At 39.6% G+C, this 24,373-nt stretch overlaps 2 protein-coding genes across 7 annotated transcripts in view; one reads left to right on the forward strand and one right to left on the reverse strand.

The window, feature by feature from the left end:
* The window catches only part of KIAA1328 (KIAA1328 ortholog), a 360,311-nt gene extending 351,391 nt beyond the window's left edge, over window positions 1–8,920 (reverse strand). For 2 of the 5 annotated variants that reach the window (XM_003406322.4, XM_023543878.2), the window contains exons 1-3: window positions 8,819–8,919; window positions 2,165–2,200; window positions 1,299–1,441 (exon numbers count right to left, since the gene is read on the reverse strand). In XM_003406322.4, the coding sequence (XP_003406370.1) occupies window positions 1,299–1,441; window positions 2,165–2,200; window positions 8,819–8,876 (237 nt within the window). In that variant the 5' untranslated portion in view covers window positions 8,877–8,919. Of the gene's footprint in view, window positions 1–1,298; window positions 1,442–2,164; window positions 2,201–8,818 lie in introns of all 5 variants that reach the window. The other 3 variants (XM_064294594.1, XM_064294593.1, XM_023543879.2) reach the window with 3 other exon arrangements.
* Window positions 8,921–8,941: 21 nt separating this feature from the next.
* Window positions 8,942–24,373, forward strand: part of TPGS2 (tubulin polyglutamylase complex subunit 2) — a 44,575-nt gene continuing 29,143 nt past the window's right edge. For both annotated transcript variants that reach the window (XM_003406736.4, XM_064294595.1), the window contains exon 1: window positions 8,942–9,364. In XM_003406736.4, the coding sequence (XP_003406784.1) occupies window positions 9,283–9,364 (82 nt within the window). In that variant the 5' untranslated portion in view covers window positions 8,942–9,282. The remainder of the gene's footprint in view (window positions 9,365–24,373) is intronic.

A 24,373-nucleotide genomic window follows, 5' to 3' on the forward strand; every position in this document is an offset into this window, starting at 1 on the left:
ATGCCAGTATCAGAAAATCAGAAGAAGAGAAATGAAGTATACTGCTGAAAGGTTCTTAAACTACAGCTGAAGTGGAAATATGTCACTTGAAAATAGGCTATGATAAATTAAAGATATATACTGTAATTCCAAAGAAGCCATCGAAATAACCCAACAAAGACAGCTAATAAACCAACAAAGGAGATAAAATAGAATCATAAAAAATATGGACTTAATCCAAAAGAAAGCTACTGTTCAAAGTAAAACAAACCATTATATGAAGAAACACTTTCAATTTTTGATAAGAACTTCCAAAGTAAACTATTTACATCCCAGGGGTAAAGTGGGTACATCTTGGTGATAAAAGTAACAAAAGTAGGCCCTTTGACCCAATCACAGTTAAACCATGTAGATTAATAAACATAATCATCAGTAACAAACTAGATATTGGAAATGTCCTCAAGAACATAGGCCAAGGGTTGAAAACTTTTTCTCTAAAGGGTCCAATAGTAGGTATTTTCGGCTTTGTGGGCCATGCTGTCTCTTTCACTGTAACACAAAAGCACCTATAGACCATATGTAAAAAAAAAAAAAAAAGAGTATGGCTGTGTTCCAATAAAACTTTATTTACAATACAGTTGGCAGGCAAGATTTGGTCCACAGGTCAGTTGGCCAAACTCTGACTTGAGCTGTGGTCCAGAGACAAAATATAACAAAAAGTAAAGTGAAATTAATTAGTAAGGTAGGACAAGTGCCAAAGGAATGCACACAAAGATATTACTACAGAAGAAAGACAAGGGAGAAATCAATAATTGGTCTACAGAAAGTAGGAGTCTTTATGGTTTAATTTTGCAAAAGAAGAAAATAATAGCAATAATGCAGGCCAATTTTCTTTTAATAACGCATCTCTCTTGCATACAAGGGTTTATCTATCAACAACTAACAAATTCACAAAATCATAAAGGGTGTCTAAAAAAAATGAGTTACCAATTTGATTCACCTCACCTCAATACAGATCAGGATGTAGGTCTTTTGAGATACAAGATAATACATTTTCCTTAGCAAAAACTTAAGGTAAGCCTAGATTTTGTTGAGCAAAACCCTTAAGTAATCTAGATATTTTATATACATACCAAGAAACATCAAAGGAGCCTAGAAACCTCTGTGTCTTTTAAGAAGTACTACCTATCATAACACTTATAAATCATCTAATGTACCATCAAGGGCTCTTCTACCCTTTTATCAGTTACTGATCAGAACAGAACAAAGGGATTTATAAGATTGGAGAAGAAAAAAAAAAAGAAGATGAAATTACTCACCTGTTGATCTACTGAATCTCCTGCACCTTTTAAAGACTCCATGGATATTGAAGCAGCGGCCATCTTGGAGGTCTTAAGTTTAACATCAGCTTTTGGACTCATCGACTTGTGTCTTGGTCTGGTATTCCCTTCTGCAGTAATTCCTAACGATTTCCATCAAACAAGATTTCAAAATTATACCTTCTCAACCTCTAAACTCTCCCTTCCCCCATTAGCCTCTTCCATGAAAGCCTCTATTTTATGAGAACTGATAGGGAAAACTACAACTTTACAAATTTCTTTTAAAACTCTCATAAAAAACAAATCATGAAAAGGTTATACTTTAATGAAATACATTAAAGATTCAATTGAAATGTGTCTAAAAGGTGCTGTGAACATTCATTAAGTCACATTAAAACCAATAAATAACAAAGTGGCACAGGGGAAATTAAAGATCTCGTTCTTTACAGCATTAGGGGGCTGTCAAAGGTTCAATTTTACTATTCCTCTAGTATCGACCCACAAACTTTAAAGAGTCTCTTACGTAAACCCTATATCAAGAATTTTTCACCCTTTTCTTTGCAATGTTACATTTGGGCTATTATTCATATTTAAAAAAAGGAAATAATCTCTTGCCCCTTAATACATGAACGAAGTATTCTACTACAAGTCCACCAAAAGCTGACTTGCCCAGTAAGCCTCGAAGATGAACCAGTACTTCAGTTCAGACCTTATTAGGGTCATGCCAAATATTCCCAAAAGAAATTTCAGGTGCTGATGGACTGTTCTGCCTTCAGCTATACGTGCAAAATTGTCCTAACGTTTGACTTTCTTCCAATGCAGAGGGAGAAAAGGAAGCTTACGAAACTAGCACAAAAAAATCATACCTGGAACATACACTACTGATTGTTCTTCATCAGAAACTATGGAGGAGGACATCAAGGAAAACACTGTAAGACAGTATCCAAGATTCAAATGCTGCTGCTGTTCTGTACTTCTATTATAAATTGTCATTTCCTTTGACCTGGAAATTTACAACTACCTTTTAAAGACAAAACTAAAAAAAAAAACAAAAACGTAACCCATTGCCATCGAGTCAATTCCAACTCATAGTGACCCTATGGAACAGAGCAGAACTGCCCCATAGGGTTTCCAAGGCTGTAAATCTTTATGGAAGCTGACTGCCGCATCTTTCTCCCACAGAGCAGCTGGTGGGTTTGAACCGCCAGTCTTTAGGTTAGCAGCTGAGCACTTTAACCACTGAGCCACCAGGGCTCCTGTTTTAAAAACAAACACCAGAGAGCAAAATAATAAATGTAACAAAATTAATATTCTTTTAAAGTTTATCATTATATATTTACAACTGTTTTATTTAAAAGAAAATACACTGTAAATACATTTACAACTATATGCTTTATAAAAATTTTAGAAGGCCTTATTCCATAAAACTTTTATCAAATTTTATTCCCAAGTGAGACACCCTACAATATAGTACATTCTGCCGTGAGGTTCCTTTTCTTTTCCTCTCCTTTTTGATTTGTTGATTATTGGAGAGGTTATTTTAGGCATGAAGAATAAATAATTTCAAGATAGGTTTTCACTTTGAAGAACAAACACCATCTGAGGGCAAGTCAATCATGCAAACACAAAGGCAATTTTTATTCTATTTTAAAAGTGGAAGAAATTTAAAACAAAAAGAACTATTCTGAATTTCAAAAAGAGAAACTTAGAAAGGCTAAAATCATAACACTCCTACAGAAAGGGAGTTAATATAATAACAAAGATAGTTTTCTTTCCAAAACCAAAATTTTATTCAGAACTACCAAATGTCTAAATCCAGTTATGTCCACAATTTGATAACCTTCTATTACACTTCCAGGAAGGAAGTATCTAAGCAATTTTTTCCAAATGATCTAGAAAAGTTCCAAGTTTTCTGTTCTTTTATAAAGTAACAGTTTATTTTCCAAGATTTCTAGACAAAGCAGTTATTAACCATTTCCTTCCTAGAGTCATAAAGGCTGGAGTAAAACAGTGATTTAGTAACATGTTCAAATTGACAATGGTTTAGCCCAGTCTCGACCCTAGTAATGCAGAGTCTTTTCAGGGACTATTTACTGGAAATGCCTAGAATCCCTATTAGGAATTTAGGAATATTAAGATGGTGTTTACTGTCTGATCTGCCAGCTGTTATCTAACAGCTCTCCACAGTAGCACCTTCACTATCACAGCTCCAAGATTTTTTGCTGAGTATCTATAAGGAGCCCTGTGGCTTAGTGGTTAAGACCTTGGCTGCTAATCAAAAGGTTGGCAATTCAAGTCCCCCAGCTGCTCCTTGGAAACCCTATGGGGCAGTTCTACTCTGTACCATAGGGTTGCTGCTATGAGTCAGAACAGACTGGAGGGCTCCTAACAACAACAAAGTATCCATAAACTTTAAATTCTCTCAAGCATCAAGTACAGAGCTTAGAAAGTTTTAGGAGGTACATAAGGCAAGTAAACAAACAGAAAAGCGTAAGAATCCGCCAGTTCAAAAACACTGATAGCAACTACCATAGGAGCAGAGAGAGAATTTCTAAATTCACTGACACCCAAGCTAAACAAAGCTTTATAAACTGAAATATTGTAGGCTTCTAACCAGCGAAAACTTTTTTTTTTTTAAATGTCCCTTGGGATTAGTACAGGGCCTTGTACATCCAGTAGGTACTCCATATATGTTTAATTATTTGCTGTTAGAAATATATACATGGAAAAAAGTACCAAGAGGAGAAAAATCTACAACAGTGATTCAAGATGCGGTCAATAGGGCAATGTCTTCAACAGAAGATACAGGAATGTTGTAATTTTCAGGATATGCCATAAGGATGACTTATGAAAAGACTCATATAACTGACTCCTGGAAAATATACTATACTTCCCTATTCACTTCCACTAAGGCGCTTGCTCATGGCTGGAAGGGACCACCCACTAGGGACCTCACTCAACAGCACCCTGATTTGGAAGCTCAATCTATTTCATACTTTCTCCTCTTTTCTTAAACATCCATTTCTCCCATTCTTACTCTCAAATACTAACTTTGATTCCATAAGCCTCCATCAGCCTAATCTAACCAACTTTCCTGCACCTACGTCCATATTCCCTGCCTTCCCTCTTTTTACTATGAACTACTTGTGCTCTTATTTGAAGTCAATCCGTCCTTTATATGATACATACCATTCCTTCTCTCTACCTAAGAATATTGCTCCAGCTATTCTTCCCTTTCTCCTGCATCAATCATTTTTCCTATTAAACTTTTTTAATTACCATCCAAACGTAATAATTTATTTTCTCCAGGAAAAAAAACAAACAACAAAAAATCTCTTGACCCTACATTCCCCTCCAGCTACTGTACCATTTTTGTTTCCCTTTATAACAAAGCTTCTCAGAAGAGTTATCTACACTCACTGTCTCCAATTTCTCTCACCCATTCAAACTTGAACCTATCCCAACCAAGCTTTCGACTCCATCAACCCAGTGTAATCTCATCAGGATTACCATGCCCCCCTCCCATTGTGAAATCTACCAATCAATTCTCACAACTCTTTGTACATCATTAATCAGGAGCATTTGACATAGAGGACCATTCTCCTTTTTGAAACACCTTCACTTGGGTTCAAAGACACAACCCATGTAATTTTCCTTCCACCTTTCTGATCACTCCTTTTTACTCTCCTTAGTATCTTCCTAGGAGTCCCTGGGTCACACAAATGTTAAGTGCTCAACAACTCACAAAAAGGTTGGCGGCTGGAACCCACCCAAAGGCACCTCACAGGACAAGCCTGGCGATATGCTTCAAAAAAGTCACAGTCTTGAAAACCCTGTGGAGCAATTCTACCCTGCACACATGGGGTTACCATAGACGGAATCTACTCAATGGCAACTAATAACAACAGGAACCTTCCCAGCCTCTGAACCTTGGAATGCCCCAAGGTACATTCCTTGAATCTTTACCTACTCATTCCCTTGGTGACCTCATTCAGTCTCATGTCTTTAAATATCATCAGTATGCTGATGTCTGCCAAATTAATCTCTAGTAAGAGGCTATCCCTAAACCAGACTTGCCACTTGGATGTAGAAAAGGTATTCACATTCAACATGTTTAAAACTGAAGTCCTAACCTTCATCCCAAAACCTGCTTGTGGATTTGAACTGTCAACCTTTTTGGTTAGCAGCCCAGCCCTTAAACACTCTGCCACCCTATGGGGCAGTTCTACTCTGTCCTGTAGGGTCGCTACGAGTCAGGATCAACTTGACGGCAATGGGTTAATAGTAAGCCATCTATGAAAAATGAAACATTTTTTGACATTTAATTTTGTGAGACACTGTCCAACAACTTTAAATGTTATCTTCCATTATGCCATTCACAGTATGCAGGCAAACTTTTTACTTCTACCTACATCCATGCCAATTTTTTTTTTTCAAATACAAAACACTCTAAACTGAGCTCAACAAGTCTTTAAAAACAAGACTAAAGATATCTGAAATTCCCTCCATCCAACCTTTCCACTCAGTTGTTAACCTATTTTTACCTCATTATCATAAGAACCGAAATATTTACCTTCTTGAAAAAGAGTTTCCCAACAAATGTATATTTTATGGGAAAGCCAAAGATATACAATATATACACAATGTATATTGAACTGAACGTTGGGTTCTATATGCCATCTTAGTTCTGCTTTCTTTGGAAATGTGCTTCCGTGAAGATTACAGCCTTGGAAACCCTATGTGGCAGTTATACTCTTTTATCTATGGTCGCTTTGCGCTGGAATAGACTTGCCAGCACAGAACAATGTTATTTTAACAACTGCATAAAGTCTTTGTCTCTCTTTAATTAAAAACTCAATGGCTATTACAATGTTTTCACTAGGTCCCTTGTAGTTCATTCTTGTTAATATCAAGTTACTAATACTGTTAATAATAAAACGCTTGAGTGCATTTAAGCAATCAAATTTTGATGGTGGAGAAGTACTAAATTTTCTCATTACTAGGAATTTCAGTGAAGGAGGAAAGCAACCTATTGCTGAAGGGGTGTATTTTACTCAGAGATTTAACTCATAAAATGACAACAGGGCATACTCATTGTTTTTACACATGAGGTGTTAAGGTAGATGTGCAAGGCACCAGTGATGAATCATACTTGCAGAAGGTGCATAACTCACAAGAACAGCAGTAAAAAAGGGTGATATTCAGTCACAGATGATCTGTCCTCACATGATGGAAACATCTAGAATTGGGAAGTCTCCCAATCGCATTTCCCTAATTGTTTAGTCAAAGCAGTGAAAATCTTTCTTCAATAGTGTGAGAAGAATACCAGATTACAGGTACACACTTTTTGATCTTTTTCTATTAGAAGTTTTATTATAAAGGCTCTTGGATGGTCTGGGGAATCTGACAAGAAAGGAAATAAAGATCCAATAACACATGACTAAATCCAAATGATTCATAACTATCATTATACTTTTTAGAAAACAGTCAATACCAATTTACATTTGACGTTGCTTTTATGCTCTATCCAAAAAAAAAAAACCAAAACTCACTGCCGTCGAGTCGATTCTGACTCATAGCGACGCTAGAGGACAGGGTAGAACTGCCCCATAGAGTTTCCAAGGAGCGCCTGGTGGATTCAAACTGCCAATCTCTTGGTTAGCAGCCGTAGTACTTAACCACTATGCCACCAGGGTTGCCTTTATACCCTACAGAGATTTAAAATGAAATATCTGAAGCTGGAGGTTAATTAAGTCATTATATAGAATAGGCTGGGGAAACTGAGGTGATACTGTAACCTTGCAATTCTTTTCATACATCCGAATTTTTGTAGGATGTAATCGCCACCATTTTCCTCAATTTCAAAGAGAAGATGAGTGTTTCACATTAATGTCAAGAGTAAGGGAAAATATAAGAGATAAGGGAGAATATGTGGCTTCTACATGAAATAGGGAGGAATGCGACTATATCAGTAAGTGAGAGTACAACGCTTCTAAGACCAAGAGCATGCGTTCAGTCCATGAACTGTTAACTGACTTATTCAGTTCCACTGCAAAATACTGCCCCTTCCCAACCATTTATTCTGTATCAGAACGATACCACTGGTCATAAGAGAAAGTTAAAGAATAATAATAAAAACCACGTTAAGTGGTGCCTGAAATGATTACAACAAAGAAGCACATTGTAAGCTAATAACTTTCAAGTATCTCCACCAACACAAAATCCTATCAGAACTCAGGAGCAGTTTTCATGAGAAAAGACCCAGACCAATTTCCTGACTTCCTAATCCAGCTCAGTTGTTCCCAACGCACACACTCCCTTTACATCCTTAGGAATAGGTAAAGGAAAAAAAATATTTAACTTGCTTAATGCACTAGGTGCTTTCATCCACAGTGTATGTAAATGATCTCATTTGATTCTCACCAACCTATCAGAGACGGGTAATACGTTCGGTTAGTAAGCGGATAATATAAACATTGACCAGCCTCCAATGCAAAAATATCCTTCTCTAGGGCACGAAACTTGGATCTTAGTAACTTAAGAGAAACTGATCATACAATTCTAAAAATCTCACTGGGAACTAAGTAGAATGTTCAAAGAATGAACCTGGCAAAGACAACAGCAATGCGTCAACCAATACCATAAATAATCCCAGCAAACAGACATCAAGACTCACCTCTGCAGGCACTCAAAATACTGCTTAACCACCCTCTTTCATGTAACACCTCTCTAAACTTACAGGAAGTAAATTATCCGAACCAAAGCTCAGGCTGGGGCAGTCTACCTTACGCTAAAGAACCACTCCTGTCACACAAACATTTCATCATAGGAATTGAACTGGGAGTATTATCACAGGCCTAAAAAGCTCCACAGTTTCTCCACTTCCAAAGAATCCAAGAACTTCAATCCCTGCCAGGGGTGACACACAATCTTCAAATAAATCAACACTACTTCCAGACACAACGATTCTTACTCTGTAACCAGCACCACCGGGCCATGTCACCAAGCCCCACGCCCCTCGTCAAACCCCATTAAGAAATAAATCCTCACTGACAACAGGCCACTCGAAGTTCAACAAGATCCAGACTCGCACCTAGCAGTACAGACGAAGGGCACTCCTAAACCAATACAAAAAAGCTACAAGCCCAGCTAGCAGCTGTCCCTGTCCAGCCAACACCCATCTTTCCCTCAACCTCACTCCGCACAGGCTTGTCTGCAGGGTCGCCACGGCCAGAGGGAGCCCCCATCCCTCACCCCCAGGCTGGGCCACAACTCTACGCCACCTTTCCAGAGTTCACCATCTGAGCTGTGCCCTCACACCTAAAAGTCCAGCCTAGAGGTACTATCAGGCTCTCTGCCACCTAATGTCCCAGCAAGGGGCAAGCCCCGCAACTAGACTGAAGCCGGACAGAACGTCCCCGCCCCCTAGGTTAGCGCGCATTCAACAGTCCCACACGGCCCGTAGCCCCTCGCCGCTCGGGTAGGGCGCCAGCGCCCCTTGCCAGGCGGGCAAAGGATACAGTCCCGACTCCAGAACGCCGCAGCGCTCGGGAGGGAAGGGGCCGCCACGTCCGCCATCTTGAAACAACCGCCACTCGGGCCGTCGCGCCGAGGCCGTCCCGCCCCGGCCTCCAGGCTCAGCCCCCATTGGCCGCACGGCGCGGAGACCCGCCCCCGCTTGCACGGCCGGCCCCGGCCGGGCGAGAAGGTCCGGGCGGAGGACAGGGTGCGACCCGAAGGCGTGGTGTGGAGCCCAGGCCGGGGACGCGGGAATGACAGTTCCCCGGAACTACTTCTCCCAGACAAGCTGGGAAACCCCATCTCCGCCGCGCTCTCAGGAGCTGAAAACTACAACTCCCGGCATGCCGCGAACTCGACCGCTGAGGCACTGAGGCGGGGTCCCGCCCTCCCACCGCGCTGCTCTCCTCGCCGGTCCCCCCCCGGTCCCGCTCTCCCGGCCGCGCGCGGAACGGGGACACGAGCCATGGAGGAGAAGTCGCCCCCACTGCTGAGCGGCAGCAAGCCGCACCTGGAGAAACTGACCCTCGGGATCACCCGCATCCTAGGTGAGTGGGGGCGGGCAGCCGTGGGAGGGTGACTGTGGGAGAGGCGGGATGGAGTACAAGAAAGGAGTGGGGGGTATGGTGTGCGAAATCGGCGGCACAAAGCTGGAGCCGGTATAGGAGTGGGCATCGCTTCTGTGACTTCCGTTGTTAAGGAGGAAAGAGGGAGAGCTGTGTGTGTGACACGGCCCGGGAAGGGTTTGCTGGGAAGGAGTGCTCGGGGGCAGAACTGGGAAGCCCAAAGGTACCTCCCGATCCCACCAGGGGGCCCCAAAGAATGGGCAAAAGCATGCAAAGGAGAGACAGCAGACACATGACAGTTGGGAGGTTGGGTCCCCGGAGAGGCACTCTTGTCCAAGAGAGTATCCTTGAAACCCCAATCCGTCCTCTGATAGCTGGGGAAATGATGTAGCTAGCCTCCCAGGGCCACAGTTACTAAGCGCCTCCTTGCACAGCACCTGAACTGGTCAAGAGTCAAGGCTTGCACCATTGAATGGGTTAGAGTTTTTCCTTTATAGGATGTTTATTTAGCACCCACCACTATGCTAGACCCTCAGGCTACAGAGATGAAAAAGACGATCTGTGAAAAAATAAAAATACTAGGTCCCTAGAAAGGTAGTAAGGAGCCTTGGTGGCGCAATAGTTAAGCGCTGAGCTGCTAACCAAAACATCAGCAGCTGGAACCCACCGGCCGGGAGAAAGATGTGGCAGTCTGCTTCCATACAGTTTTGTAGCCTGGAAACCCTATGGAGCTCTTCTACTTTGTCCTATACAGTCCCTATGAGTTGGTATGGACCCCACAGCAACGGGTTTGGGTTTGGAGAAGGGTGGTACAAATGGTTAAGTGCTCCACTTGCAACACAAAGATTGGTGGTTAGAACCCACCCACAGGCACCTCGGAAGACAGGCATGGCAATCTGCTTCTGAAAGGTCACAGCCTTGAAAACCCTATGGGCACAGCTCTACTCTGACACACAGGAGGTCCCCATGAGTTGGAATCGACTCAACAGCAACTCAGAAGTGTGAAAGGAGGTCAGTAATCTATTATTTCTCAAAGGTAGCACCGAAGAAGAGATGATTAATCTTACCTGAGGAATCAAGGTTTTCCAGAGGAAGTGATGTTAGATTTTGAAAGACAAATGGGAGTTAGCAGGATAAACAGGAGGAGAAAGGCAGCTTAAGCAGGCTGAAAAGCATGCTTCAATGCCTTTTCATCACATTTATAATAAAATCCATATTGTCTGTCATGACCCACAAGTCCCTGTATGATGTGTCCTCATCTTGTTTTCACCCTGCTTGAAGGCCTTTGCAATTTTCTAGAATTATCTTTCTTGGAGCCAATTTCCTGTAGACTCTATAATGTGTCTCTCCCTCACTTCATTCAGATGTCTGATTAGATATCACAACTTCAGAGAAGCCTAGCCTTTACTATCATTCTCTCTTCTATTATACTGCCTTTTTTTAATTCTCATAGGTCTTATCACCACTTGAAATAATGTATTTATCTAGTTGCTTTTTAAATTTGTCTCTTTTCTATAATAGAAGCATCCTGAGGGCAGGGACTTTATGTTGTTTTCCCCAGTGCCTAGAACAATGAATAAGGCACAAAACACCGTGGTGTATTTTGGAGAAGTGGTGAGTTTTAGAGATGAAGTTATATAGAATAGGGCAGGGGCAGATCTAACCACCAAGACCACCCATTATCCTATCTCACCATTCTTACACAAACTTCTGTCCTGTTACTTCCTATACTCATGGATTCAATCAGGCAGGTCTTGCCATTCAACAGGCATGCCTTGTTACTCTCTTTATAAATCTAGGAAGTTATATATAAATAATAAGAAGTTATTTTCTTTTGACTAATGTTTAATCAACTCAAGTTAAAGCAGACCAAGTTTTCCTTAAACTGTCACTTCGATTTAAAGCCCCAAGTAATTAAATAACTGTAAACATTTTAAATTGCATTTATAAATTTAACATATTCTACCTATTATTAAGCATTTCAAATGTCTAGAAAACTGATAACCCTTATAAGGCAGAACCCACCCAAGGAATTAAGCAACTCAGGTAATTAAACTTATAATGAATCTAACCTTGCTAAACATTCTAATACTGTTTATAAATTTAACCAAAACATCTTATAATTTTAAATTTAATAATCATAAGTCTAAAATCAGTTTTTTTCACTTTTTTTGTTGTTCTGGAGAAGGTGATGTATCAAGAGGGTTAAAGAAACAAAGTAGCAGAAGTCATTGGTGGGTGCGTGCTAAGCAACTTCCCAAAACCTCCTCCCCAGTCAGTATGAAGTATGTAACTCCACAACCAGGATATTTCTACCAAAACCAAACTCTGAACATTGCTTGGAGACAGAGAATGCCAACTATGCAAAGTACCTATGAGTAAAAAGAGAAAAGGCAACAAATCCCAGCATACCAGATCCCACCTGCTCTATTCCACTTCTGCTCTACTAGGAGGTTCTGTGGCAAGCAGAGGCAGACCCAGAATTACTCCAGCAGAGGTCTAAGAGACAGTTGCAGTGACCAACAGAAAGATTAAAACCACCTGAATCTGAAAATAACAATTATAACAACTGGACAGATAAGAGCAGAACTGCATAAAGTGATTTCAAAGTAGGTGCCATTTAAAGGGTCAGTGATGCAGGGTAAAGAGACAATATCTGTTTAAAGGAGCAAGTATGATTTAAAGGAACAATATTCCAAATGTATACCTTCTAGGGGAGAAAATAGGAAAAAAAGAAGGAAGAAGGGATATTTGGCAATTAGATGGTAAAAGGAAAAATAAGAGAAAATGTGAAAAATTCACAGCCCCTCCTTCACCCAAAAAAACCCTGTTAAAGTATCTGGACTTTGCTAGGCTGACAGGAAAGGGCATCATTAAACTAAAAATTTTGTTCAACACCACAGTATCACAAAATGAACAAGAGAAAAGTAAAACCCATAGAGGACTATTGCTGAAATCAGGGAATGAAACTTCTGACAAACAACTAAGGAAGTTTTTCTCCCTAAAGCAAATATGAAGCAGAAGAAAACTCTAAGTCTGAACTTCGAACAATTAAAATACATGAAAAAGCATTTGAGGATATGAAAAAATCCCTTGAATTAGACATCAAAAACTAACAACAGGAGTGGACCAGAAAAAGAAATGAAAAAAGTTGATTCAGCTCAGGAAAGAAATGGAAGAAAACGACAAAATTATCATAAGCGAAGGATAAATTACAAGGCATAGGGAGAAGAGATTCAAATGGAAACTTAATCAGGAACATTGAATTGTTGTTGCTGCTTATAGTAAAATGCAAGAGGAAGAAGATAATTTAAGGGAAAACTGCATTTAAAAAAGGAACCAGGACTTGATTTGACAAAAGATGTTAAAATTCAGAAATGGCTTTTTTTTTTTAATTGTGCTTTAAGTGAAAGTTTACAAATCTAGTCAGCCTCTCATATAAAACCTTATATACACCTTGCTGTATAATCCTAGTTGCTCTCCCCCTAATGAGACAGCACATTCCTTCTGTCCACCCTGTGTTTCCATGTCCATTCAGCCAGCTTCTGTCCCCCTCGGCCCTCACATTTCCCCTCCAGACAGGAGCTGCCCAGATAGTCTCATGTGTCTACTTGATCCAAGAAGCCCACTTCTCACCAGTATCATTTTCTTTGTTGTAGTCCGGTCCAATCCCTGTCTGAAGAGTTGGCTTCGAGAATGGTTCCTGTCTTGGGCTAACCAGAAATGGCTTTTCAAAGTGTGGCATAGAGAAAAGGCTGAGACAGTACATCTTTTAGCTATAAACTCTGAAAGATCAAATGGTCAGAGTAATTCAGTCACGAGATATTAAAGGTGTGCATCATAGACCTCTGTCAAACCAGAGGTGTCTAGGAAGTCTAAGGCTGTTGTCCCTCAACCATCTGATCAGAAGCTAACAATGGAAAAGAGATTATAAAATCAGTTCAGGATCCTTTTATCTCATGGTGTGAACCCCCGTGAAATCCATGCCAAGCCTACAAGGTTCTTGAGAACATTGTATCAGCAGAAACACTGCCAGCTCACGTTAGAAAGGACCGAAAAAGTACACAATAAAAGAAGACTGTTCTACTAGCAGGAAGCAGGCTGATAAAACTGAATTTCTCAGCAGCAAATATGTGGTACCTTTTGTCAAAAGAAGAGTGGCTCACTGGGAGAATCATTAGCTCAAAAGATGGAACTGATTGCTCAGAGGATGAAGCTGAGGCCCCAGAGGTAGACATATTATAAAATTATTAAAAGACACCAAATTACAAGTCCAGGAAGTTCAGATAACACCAAACAGGATGAGTACCTAAAAATCTACGCCTAAGTATATCATATTCAAACTGCAGAAAATCAGAGAAGAAGAAACCCGGGAAAGAAGCTGGGGTGGTGGGGGGAGGTGGGGACATTATCTACAGAGGAACAAGCATCAGAATTACACTGGATTTCTCTTCAGAAGTGATGCAAGCAAGAAGAGATAAAAATGAAATATTTAAAATGTTGAAAGAAAAAAACCTACCAGCCTAGAATTCTGTATCCAGCAAAATTATCCTTAACACAAAAATTGAGGGAATTTGTCACCAGTAGACCTGCCTTATAAGAATGTTCAAAGAAGTTCTTCAGAGAGAAGAAAAATTATATAGGTCAGAAACTCAAATCTACATAAAGAAAAGAAGAGTGGTTGACAAGAAATAAGTGGAAGCGAGGATGGCAACGCTTCATCTCAAATACTTTGGACATGTTATCAGGAGGGACTAGTCCCTGGAGAAGGACGTCATGCTTGGCAAAGTAGAGGGTCAGTGAAAACGAGGAAGACTCAATGAGATGGATTGACACAGCGGCTGCAACAGTGGGCTTAAGCATAACAATGATTGTGAGAATGGCACAGGACTGGGCAGTGTTTAGTTCTGTTGTACATAGGGTCACTATGAGTCAAAACATAACATCGTAATGGTGCAAAACTGAAAGCTTTTCTCCTAAGACCAGGAACAAGACAAGGATTCTAGGGAAAAAGATGTGGCAGTCTGCTTTCATAAAGATTTACAGCCCTGGAAACCCATGGGGCAGTTCTACTCTGTCCTGTAGGATCACTGTAAGTTGGAATCAACTCAGTGGCCGTGGGTTTGGCTTTGGTTATTATTCAACATTGTACTATAAGTACTAGCCAGAGCAATTAGGAAACAAAAAGAAATATATGTATATATGTATATCCAAATTGGAAAGGAAAAAGTAAAACTGTTTCTATTCACATATTACGATCTTAAAAAAAATTATGATCTTATATGTAGAAAATCCCAAAGAATTCACAAGAAAACTACTAAACTAACAAACTCAACAAAATAGAATACAAGGTCAACACACAAAAATGAATTAGTTCTGTTTCAATATACCAACAGTGAGCAATCTGAAAAGAAAACAATCTTACTTAAAATAGCATCTAAAAGAATGAAGTACAGGCAACTAACTGGTACTTGCCCTTTAATGTCATGTAAATTTGCCCTCACTTTGAAAGGATTGAAGTAATCCCTAATTGAAACAAATTCTTTGTCACAATCACCTTCACTTGCTGAATACAAAACTTTTAAATCATCTAAAAGTTCAAGCCTTTTCTTGCACAAAAGTAAGGCTAAATAATAACTGTATGCACTTGTTCTGACTCACCTACAAATTCTTAAAGACACATTCAGGAATGGATCTCGTTCGTAACCCAGGAACTGCAGTGCAGGGATTTAGGAATAAATTTAACTAGAGAGGTGAAAGACTTGTGCGATGAAAACTAGAAAATACTGCTGAAAGAAATTAATAAATCAACAGAAAGACATCCTGTGTTCATGAATTGGAAGACTTAGTATTATACAGATTCGATGCAATCCCTATCAAAGTTCCAACAACATTTTTTGCAGAAATTGAAAAGCCAATCCCCAAATTCATACGGAAATGCAGAGACCTTGAAAAAGGCACAGGAACAAGCAGTGTTTTGTTCTGTTGTACATAGGGTCGCTATAATTTGGAACTGACTCAATGGCACCTAACAACAACCGAATAACTAAAACAATCTCGAAAAAGAACAAAATAGGAGGAATCACATTCCCCAGTTTCAAATATAAAGCTACAGTAATCAAAACAGTGTGATACTAGCGTAAGCAATAGACATGTAGACCAATCTCAAGTAAAATTGAGAGTTCAGAAGTAAACCCATACACGTATGGCCAATGCTTTTCAAGTCCATTCAGTGGGGGAAAGAAGTCTCTTCAGTAAATGGTGCTGTAATAACTAGTGTAGCTGTCACTGAAAACAGTTTGGTTGTTCCTCAAAAAGTTAAGCGTAGATTGTGCTACTGTGTATATTCTCAACAACAACAAGAATAAAATATAGGAGAACTTCATACCACCAAGAAAGCAGGCCAAGAGCAGAGCACATCCTTCAGACCTGAGGTTCCTGTGCTGAGATGCTCCCAAGCCAAGGAAAGAATGATGACAAAGGACCTTCCTCCAGAGCCGACAGATAGGGAAAGCTGTCTCCTGGAGGTGGCACCCTGAATTTGGACTTGTAGCCAACTAGACAGTAAGAGAATAAATTTCTCTTTGTTAAAGCAAAAAAAAAAAAAAAAGCAAAAGGAACAAAATATAAAAAATGAAAAAAAAAAAAAGTTAAACAGGATTACTGTATGACCCAGCAATCCTACTTCTAGGATATACCCAAGAGACTTGAAAACAGGGACTCAAACAGATTATGTGTACACTAGTGTTCATTGCAGCATTGTTCACAATAGCCAAGAGATGGAAACACCCTATCATCAGTAGAACTGTGTCCCCCACAAATATTAAATATTTGTCAACTTGGCTAGGCCACGATTCCCAGTATTAGGTAATTATCCTACATTTTGTGATATGATGTAGTTGTCCTCCATTTTATGGTATTGTGTAATTATGTGTTGTAAATCCTAAACCTCTATATGTTAATAAGGCTGGATTAGTGTGGGCTGTATCCTTGATAGGTAAGGGCATGGTTAAAGTCACAGCCTTACTCAAGTCACATGCTTACTCAAGTCACTCCCTTACTCAAGTCATGCCCTCACTGCCTTAAGTCACACCCTTACTCAGGTCACATCCTTGCTTGAATCTTGTACCTTTTATCTTTCAAGAGATAAAAAGAGAGAGAAGCAAGCAGAGAGGGGAGGGGCTTCACTACTACCGAGATTAAAGAGCCATGAGTGGAGCACTGCCTTTGGGCTAGAGTCCCTGCTCTGAGAACCTCCTAGACCCAGGAAAATATTGATGCCAACACACATGGAGATCTCCAAGGAATACCGGGCCCACAGATGTTGAAATCAGACAAGGACTTTGCCCCAGAGCCAACAGAGAGAAAACCTTCCCCTAGAGCTGGTGCCCTAAATTCAAACTTCTAGGCTCCTAAACTGGGAGAGAATAAATTTTCATTTGTTAAAGCCATCTACTTTTGGTATTTCTGTTATAGCAACACTAGATAACTAAGGCACACTCCAAATATCCGTCGAGAGATGAATGGATAAATAAAATGAATATGCATACAATGGAATTGTGATATGATGGATTGCTTTTATATGGCCTTTCTTGCCATGGTCTTGTAACTTCCACCCAAGTGATTGTTAATCAAATAAGTCAACTGTGGCCCACCAAGGGGATTGGATAGCTTGGTAACAATGCAAATAAAGTTCATAGCACCTGTGTGGAGGTGGAACCATGTGAATAAGGTCTATGGAACCTTAAGGAAGGGATTGGTCGGCTTTGCTATCCTGCTAGGCTTAAAATGAGCCCTCCCAGAGGTGGGAAGAGAGGATCTCGCCACCACCAAGGAAGAAGAGCCAGGAGTGCAGTGCATCTTTGGACCCAGGATCGCTGCACTGAGAAGCTCCTGGAACCAGGAGACCATGAGAGATAGCTGTAACACTGAAGACGGCGAGAAACAGTGGCAGCAGAACCAGGAAACTGGCAGGAGATGGCCGGGCCCACAGAGTGAGAAAGCTGAGTGCCTTCAGGCAAGAGGCTTGCAGGCGAAGTGGGGTGCCTCTAGGCACTTGGTGGAGCCCATGGAGCTAGAGCTGAGCACCTTCAGGCTGAGGCTTACTACCGGAGTGGGGTGCCTCTAGGCAATTGTCAGCAGAGCTAAAAGAGCTTTGTAACACTTGCCCAAGCAGGGCAGAGGCAGAGGGGCCAGAGAACGTCCTGTCTGCAGGCATGGCTGAGAATAAGCTGTCCAAAGAACTGTATCCTGAGCATTCCTGAACCTGAATTGTAACCTATTAAACAAAAACAAAAAAACAAACCCATTGCCTTGGAGTCAATTCCAACTCATAGCAACCCTATAGGACAGAGTAGAACTGCTGCATAGGGTTTCCAAGGAGTGACTGGTGGATTCAAACCACTGACCTTTTGGTTAGCAGCCATAACTCTTAACCACTATGGCATCAGGACTCCAAATCTGAGATGCATCCCTGGGTGGACTCGAACCATCAACCTTTTTGTTAACATCCTAACCCACTAACCGATTGCACCACAGAGATGACTGTGACCTGTTACTTCTTAATAAACCCCGTAATTGTGGATATTGTCTGTGAGTTCTGTGTGGTCATTGCAATGAATTATTAAACTCGGAAGAGAAGTAGAGAGTACCATGGAAGGGACAGTTGGTGTCAGAATTGGTAAAGGTGGTGGAGAGAGGAGGCATGTCTGACCACTGCCGCATAGCAGTCAGCCTTGGGCAGTTCTTAATCCTCCTTCCTCCTTGTGAAGTTAGGGGAGGTTAGATGCCGACACTGCCACCTCTGCCACACCATTTTTACAGGAATATTATTGAACCATAAAGAGAAATGTAGTTCTAATACGTGCCACAACATGGATGAACTTGAAAACATGCTGAGTAAAATAAGTCAGACACAAAAAGACAAATACTGTATTATTCCAATTATATGAAAGATCTATAATAGGTAAATATAGAGAGACAAAGGTTTAGGTATGAGAGACTGAATGGAGGAGGGAGTTATTACTGAAGGGGTACTAAGTTTCTGTTTGAGGTGATGAAAAACTTTTGGAAATGGATGGTGGTGATGGTAGCACAACATGGTAAAAAGTAATTAATGTCACTGAATTGTACACTTAAAAATGGCTAAAATGGCAAACCTTTGTTATAAATATTTAACACTCCCCAGAACCCGGTGCCGTCGAGTGAATTGGAGTTGACTCGAACACTATTTTTTTTAATTAAGGGATGGAGAAAGATCTGCCATGTTAACACAAATCAAAAGAAAGCTGGAATAGCTATATTAATTTCAGATAAAGCAGACTTCAGAGCAAGGAAACTTATCAGGGAAAAAGAGGGGCTTTATATAATAGTAAAGGGATCAGTTCTCAAAGAAGAAGTAACAATCCTTAACGTGTATGTCTAACACCAGAGAACCAAAATAGCTGGAAACTTCAACACCCCTCCATCAGTAATTGACAAACCCAGTAGGCAGAAAGTAAGGATGTAGTTGACCTGAACAGCACCACCAATCAACTGAATCTTATTGACATTTATATAATAATTTATCTAACAAAAGACAAATACACATTCTTCTCAAGCTTACATAGACCATACCCTGGGACATAAAACATACCTTATAAATTTAAAAGAATAGAAATCTTTTGAATTATGTTCTCAGAGTTCAGCGCAACTGAACTAGAAATCAAGAACAGAAGAACAACAGCAGCTAGAAAGTCCGAAAATATTTTGAAGTTAAACAACATACTTACAAATAGCACATGGGTCAAAGAAGAAGTCTCAAAGATAAAAGATATTTTGAAGTAAATGAAAATACAACTTATCAAAATTTTGGGGATGCAGTAAAAGCAGTGCTTAAAATATATAGCATTGAATGCATATATTAAAAAAGAAGATCTAAAATCAATAATCTGATCTTCCAAACCAAACTTAGGAAATTGGACAAAGATGAGCAAATTAAATCCAAGTAAGAAGAAGGAAAAAGGTGATAAAAACTAGAGTAGAAATCAATGAAATGGAAAACAGAAAAAATCAATGAAACCAAAACCTGATTCTTTGAAAAGGCCAATAAAGCTCATAAGCCTCTAGCCAGGCTAATCAAGAAGAAAGGTGAGAATACACAAATAACTAATATCAGAAATGAAAGAGGACCTCCACAACTGATCCCAGGGATTTTAAAAAGAAAATAATAATAAAGGAATATGATGAACAACTCTATGCCCACAGATTTGATAAACGAAATGGGCCAATTCCTTGAAAGACACAATTTACCAGAATTTGCTGTTTCAGATTCCTAGGACTGCCCTAACAACATACCACAAAGTGGGTGGCTTTATAGAACATTTATTTTCTCACAGTTCTGGAGGTACAAAGTTTGTATCCAGGGCATCAGCAGGACCATGCTTTCTCTCTGTCCTCTCTAAGGGAAGATGCTTTCAACTTTTGATAGCCCTGGGCATTCCTTGGCTTTTAGATTTATTTTCACATGGTGTCTACCTCCTTTGTGTTACTTTGTCTCCCTGTCTGTTCTTTCCTTTTATAACATAACATAACCGCTCAGAAGAGACTAGGACTAGGACACAGCAGTATGATTTACCTGATAGCAACTTCAAAGAAAGACCATATTTCCCCAAACAAGGTCACATGCATAGGTTCAGCGGTTAGGACTTCACCATATCTTTTGGGGGGCACAATTCAATCCATAACACATTAGGCGATATAGATAATTTGAATAGGCCTATCCGAAAAATCAGTCACTGAAAACCCTGTGGAGTACAGTTCTACTCTGACACACATGGGTTCGCCATGAGTTGGAGTCAACTCGATGACACCTGGTGCTGGATATCTATTAAAGAAATTGAAGATGCAATTAATAACCTTCCAAAACAGCACCAGGGCCGTTTGGTTTTACTGGTGAATTTTATCAAACATTTAAAGAAGAAATTATACCAGTCCTCTATAATCTGTTAAAGAAAATAGAAACAGAGGGAACACCTCCTTCTACAAGGCCAGCATTACCCAGTTCCAAAATCAGACAGACTTTACTTGGAAGGAAAACTACAAACCAATGTCTCTTATAAACATAGATATAGCAGTCCTCAATAAAATATTAGCAAATTGAATCCAACAATCTATAAAAAGAATTAAACACCACAATCAAATAGGATTTTTCCTAGGCATTCAGAGCTATTTAAAGCTGGTTCAACTTTTGAAAATCAATGTAATTTTTCACAACAGGCTAAAGAATGAAAATCCTATGATCATGTCAATAGATGCAAAAAAGGCATTTGACAAAAATCTAACACCCATTCATGATAAAAACTCAGTAATACTCAAGAGCAAGCACTCATATAGAAAGCAAGTACTCAAATAGATATGTGTATATCAATGTTCATTGCAGCAATATTCACAATAGTCAAGAGGTGGAAATGCCCCAAATGTCCATCAACAGATGAATGGATAAACAAAATGTGGGGTATAAACACAATGGAATATTATTCAGCCATAAAGGGAAATGAAATTCTGATGCATGCAATGAAATAGATAAATCTTGAAAGCATGCTGAGTGAAGAAAGAGAGTCACAAAAGGATAAATATTGTATGGTACTGCTTATATGAAATATCTAAGTTAGGCAAATGCCTACAAACAAAAGGTTGTTAGTGGTTATCAGGGACTGGAAAGAAGAGAGAATGGGAGTTATTGCTGAAGACATCCTGAGTTTCTGTTTGGGGTGATGGATACTCGTGACGGTATCACGACATGGTGAAAGTAATTAACGTCACTGAATTGTACACTTAAAAATGGTTAAAATTGGCAAAGTATATATGTGTGTGTGTGTATATATATATAAATTTTTTTTTCTAACCACGGTAAAATTTTAAAAAATAACTCTCATCAAACTAGGAACAGACAGGATCTTTTTCAACTTGATTAAGAATATTTACCAAAAAAAAAAAAAAAATGCAACCAACATCATACTTAATGAAAAGAAACTAGATGCTTTCCCCCTAAGATCAGGAACAAAACAAGAATGTCTTCTCTCACCACTTTGATTCAAGATCATTCTAGGAACCCTAGCTAATGCAATAAAACAAGAAAAGGAAATAAAACATATACAGATTGAGAAGGAAGAAATAAAAGTTCTTAGATGACATGATTGTTTATGCAGAAAACCCAAATAATTGACCAAAAAAAACTCCTGGAACTAATAATCAGTAATACGATAGCAAGGCTGCAGAATATAAGGTTACTATTCAAAAGCCAATTGCTTTCCTATATACAATTGGAATTTGAGATTAAAAAGACAACACCATTTACATTAAAACAAAGAAAAATACTTTGGTATAAATCTAAAGTGATAGGCACAAGACAGATATGAAGAAAACTACAAAACTGATCAATCGAAGTAGGTCTAAATATATGGAGAAATAGCCTGTGTTCATCGATGGGAAGACTTAATATTATCAAGATGTCAATTTTTTGCAGCATAACCTATAAATTTAATGTGCTAGACATCTGAGCTACAGAACTGTAAAAAATGGATATTATTTTAAGCTGATAATTTATGGTAATTTATTATGCAGCAATAGAAAGCTAGTACTTTGCCAAATTTTTTAATAAATGATTAAATAATGTACATTTTATAGACAAACATACCAAATATAATACACATAATTATAAAATCTGATAGAGTTGAGACCAAATATATCATACATAACAATAAATTTGAATGAGCTTAAACTCAAAACCAAACCCACTGCCATCAAGTCAATTCCAGCTCATAGTTACCCTGTAGAACAGGATAGAACTGCCCCATAGAGTTTCCAAGACTGCAATTCTTATGGAAGCAGACTGCCACATCTTTCTCCCCACAGAGTAGCTGGTGGTTCCTAATTCCTGACCATTCAGTTAACAGCCAAGCACTTAACCGCTGTGTCACCAGGGCTCCTTGAATGGGCTTAAATCACCTACTAATAGAAGATTTTCAGTTTGGCTCAACAAACAATATCCAGCTATTTGCTTTTTCCAAAAACACACCTAAACCAAACTAATTCAGAAATATTAAAAATAAAGAGATGGCTAAAAGTACATGTTTCAGGGGTCCCAAAACCACCTATATGTTCAGTGATAAACTAGAAGAGTTAGTACAGTTAGTACTCCCAACTGTATTTTCCCTCCCACGAGTAGGGTCAAATAGGATACAATTCTTCCTTAAGGAATGAAATGCCCCAATACATGTGCAATGTTTCTGCCTAGGAAGGCTTGCTTAACAAGGCCCAATTGTTTTCTGCTTTGAATTTTTTGTTGTTACCATGTGTTTTCATTAATGGAATGCATACTGAGTCTTTGAGTATGTTTGAATTTTTGGTAGGTAATTTACTATATAGTTTTTTTCCTTGCCTCATCCCACAAATTCTGTCCTCAGGGTTCAGAGGGATATATGTATCCCACTAATTCTACCCCCCACCCCGAGTCTGGTGAGACATATATGTCCCCTCCCCCAATTTTTTAAATCAAAATCCATATTTTTCATACCCAAAACATTGATTCAGCACCACCTCATACAATACCATGTAAAAACAGTAATTTGCAGCACACACCCTTTTTTTTGCATTTCAAACTGTCATGTGGGTCTCCACCTGCCAGTGACATGCACAATCAGTGGGAAAGCAACTTCCCAATAAACCCCAGAGGCAGGAAATAGAGGTGGGTGATATATGTCCCAGAGGTCACAAAAGGGTTAAGGCTCAAAGTCCAGGGATTTTATTGGGAGCTGGTCACATAGGCAAAACAACCAACCACAGCTATAGAAATTTCAGTCTCTCAGAAGAAAACCAGGTGTAGTGCCACAGGTGGGCAAAACAGTCCTATTAAAGTAGGAAACATTGGAAAGCCAAATTCCTAGACACCAGCCAAAGGTCAGCCCCACAAGCGGGCCCTTCTAAAAATACTAACCTCAGGTCTATGTTAACTCTTTCCTGTGCAGTCTGCCCTCCAGCCCTCAAAGTTCCTCATTTTCAGACCCTGGCTTCAAGTATATTGTTGTGTGCCCATCAAGTTGATTCCATCTCATAGTAATTACTAATTCTTTGATTTGGTGATGAAGGGACCATTAACTTTCTTCAGTTATTTTTTAATATTCTTGTATAGCTACAGAGATACCTAAGTTGTATTTTCTCTGTCTCTAAAGGCTTTTCATGTCATATGTGGACCTGAAATACCTCCCTTACCTTTGGCTCTCTCTATTGCTACAATTATAAAGTCATGTAAATGAGCAGTTTCTCTGACCTGTGCACATCTTGTGTCTTTGAAGTCACCTTCTCTGAGCCCGCAAATCCAAACTATCCCTGTCTGTCAGGTTTCTTAGTTGCAGGCTATAGAACACACCCTTACTAGTTTAAGGCTAGAAATATATTCTAGCTAGTTAAGGCAGAAAGTTATCAATTAAGGGGTATTAAGCCTACAAAATCATTGAAAGAATTGAAGGGAGCAGACTCTATGTTGAAAACCTTACTGCTAAAATGGCAAGCCAAGTGGGAAGTACCTGGGGCCACTGTTTTAAGAAAGCTACAATACCACTGCCAATACCACTACCACCATTGCAGCTTCCACCCCCTTCAAAACTCCCAGCCCCACAAGATGAAAACACCTCTGCAACTATGCTTATGGGGAAAGCCAGCCTCCCCATTTGCCCTCTACCTCACCTCTTCATTTCGTCTTTCCAAGTCTTATGAGTTGATTCCATACAGGAATCTAGGTCACTAGAGGAAGGCTAGCTGCAAAGGAATTTTAGTCTTTAGCTGGAAACCCTGGTGGCGTTCTACTCTGTCCTGTAGGATTGCTATGAGTCAGAATCCACTTGAAGGCAATGGGTTTAGGTTTTTGTTTTTGATTTTTTTTTTTTTTTTTAGTCTTCAGCTGCCTCACCCCACCACCCATTGCTGTGGAGTCAATTCCAACTCATCGCAACC

The sequence above is a fragment of the Loxodonta africana genome, chromosome 11 (assembly GCF_030014295.1).
Source record: "Loxodonta africana isolate mLoxAfr1 chromosome 11, mLoxAfr1.hap2, whole genome shotgun sequence".
Lineage (NCBI taxonomy): Eukaryota > Metazoa > Chordata > Mammalia > Proboscidea > Elephantidae > Loxodonta > Loxodonta africana.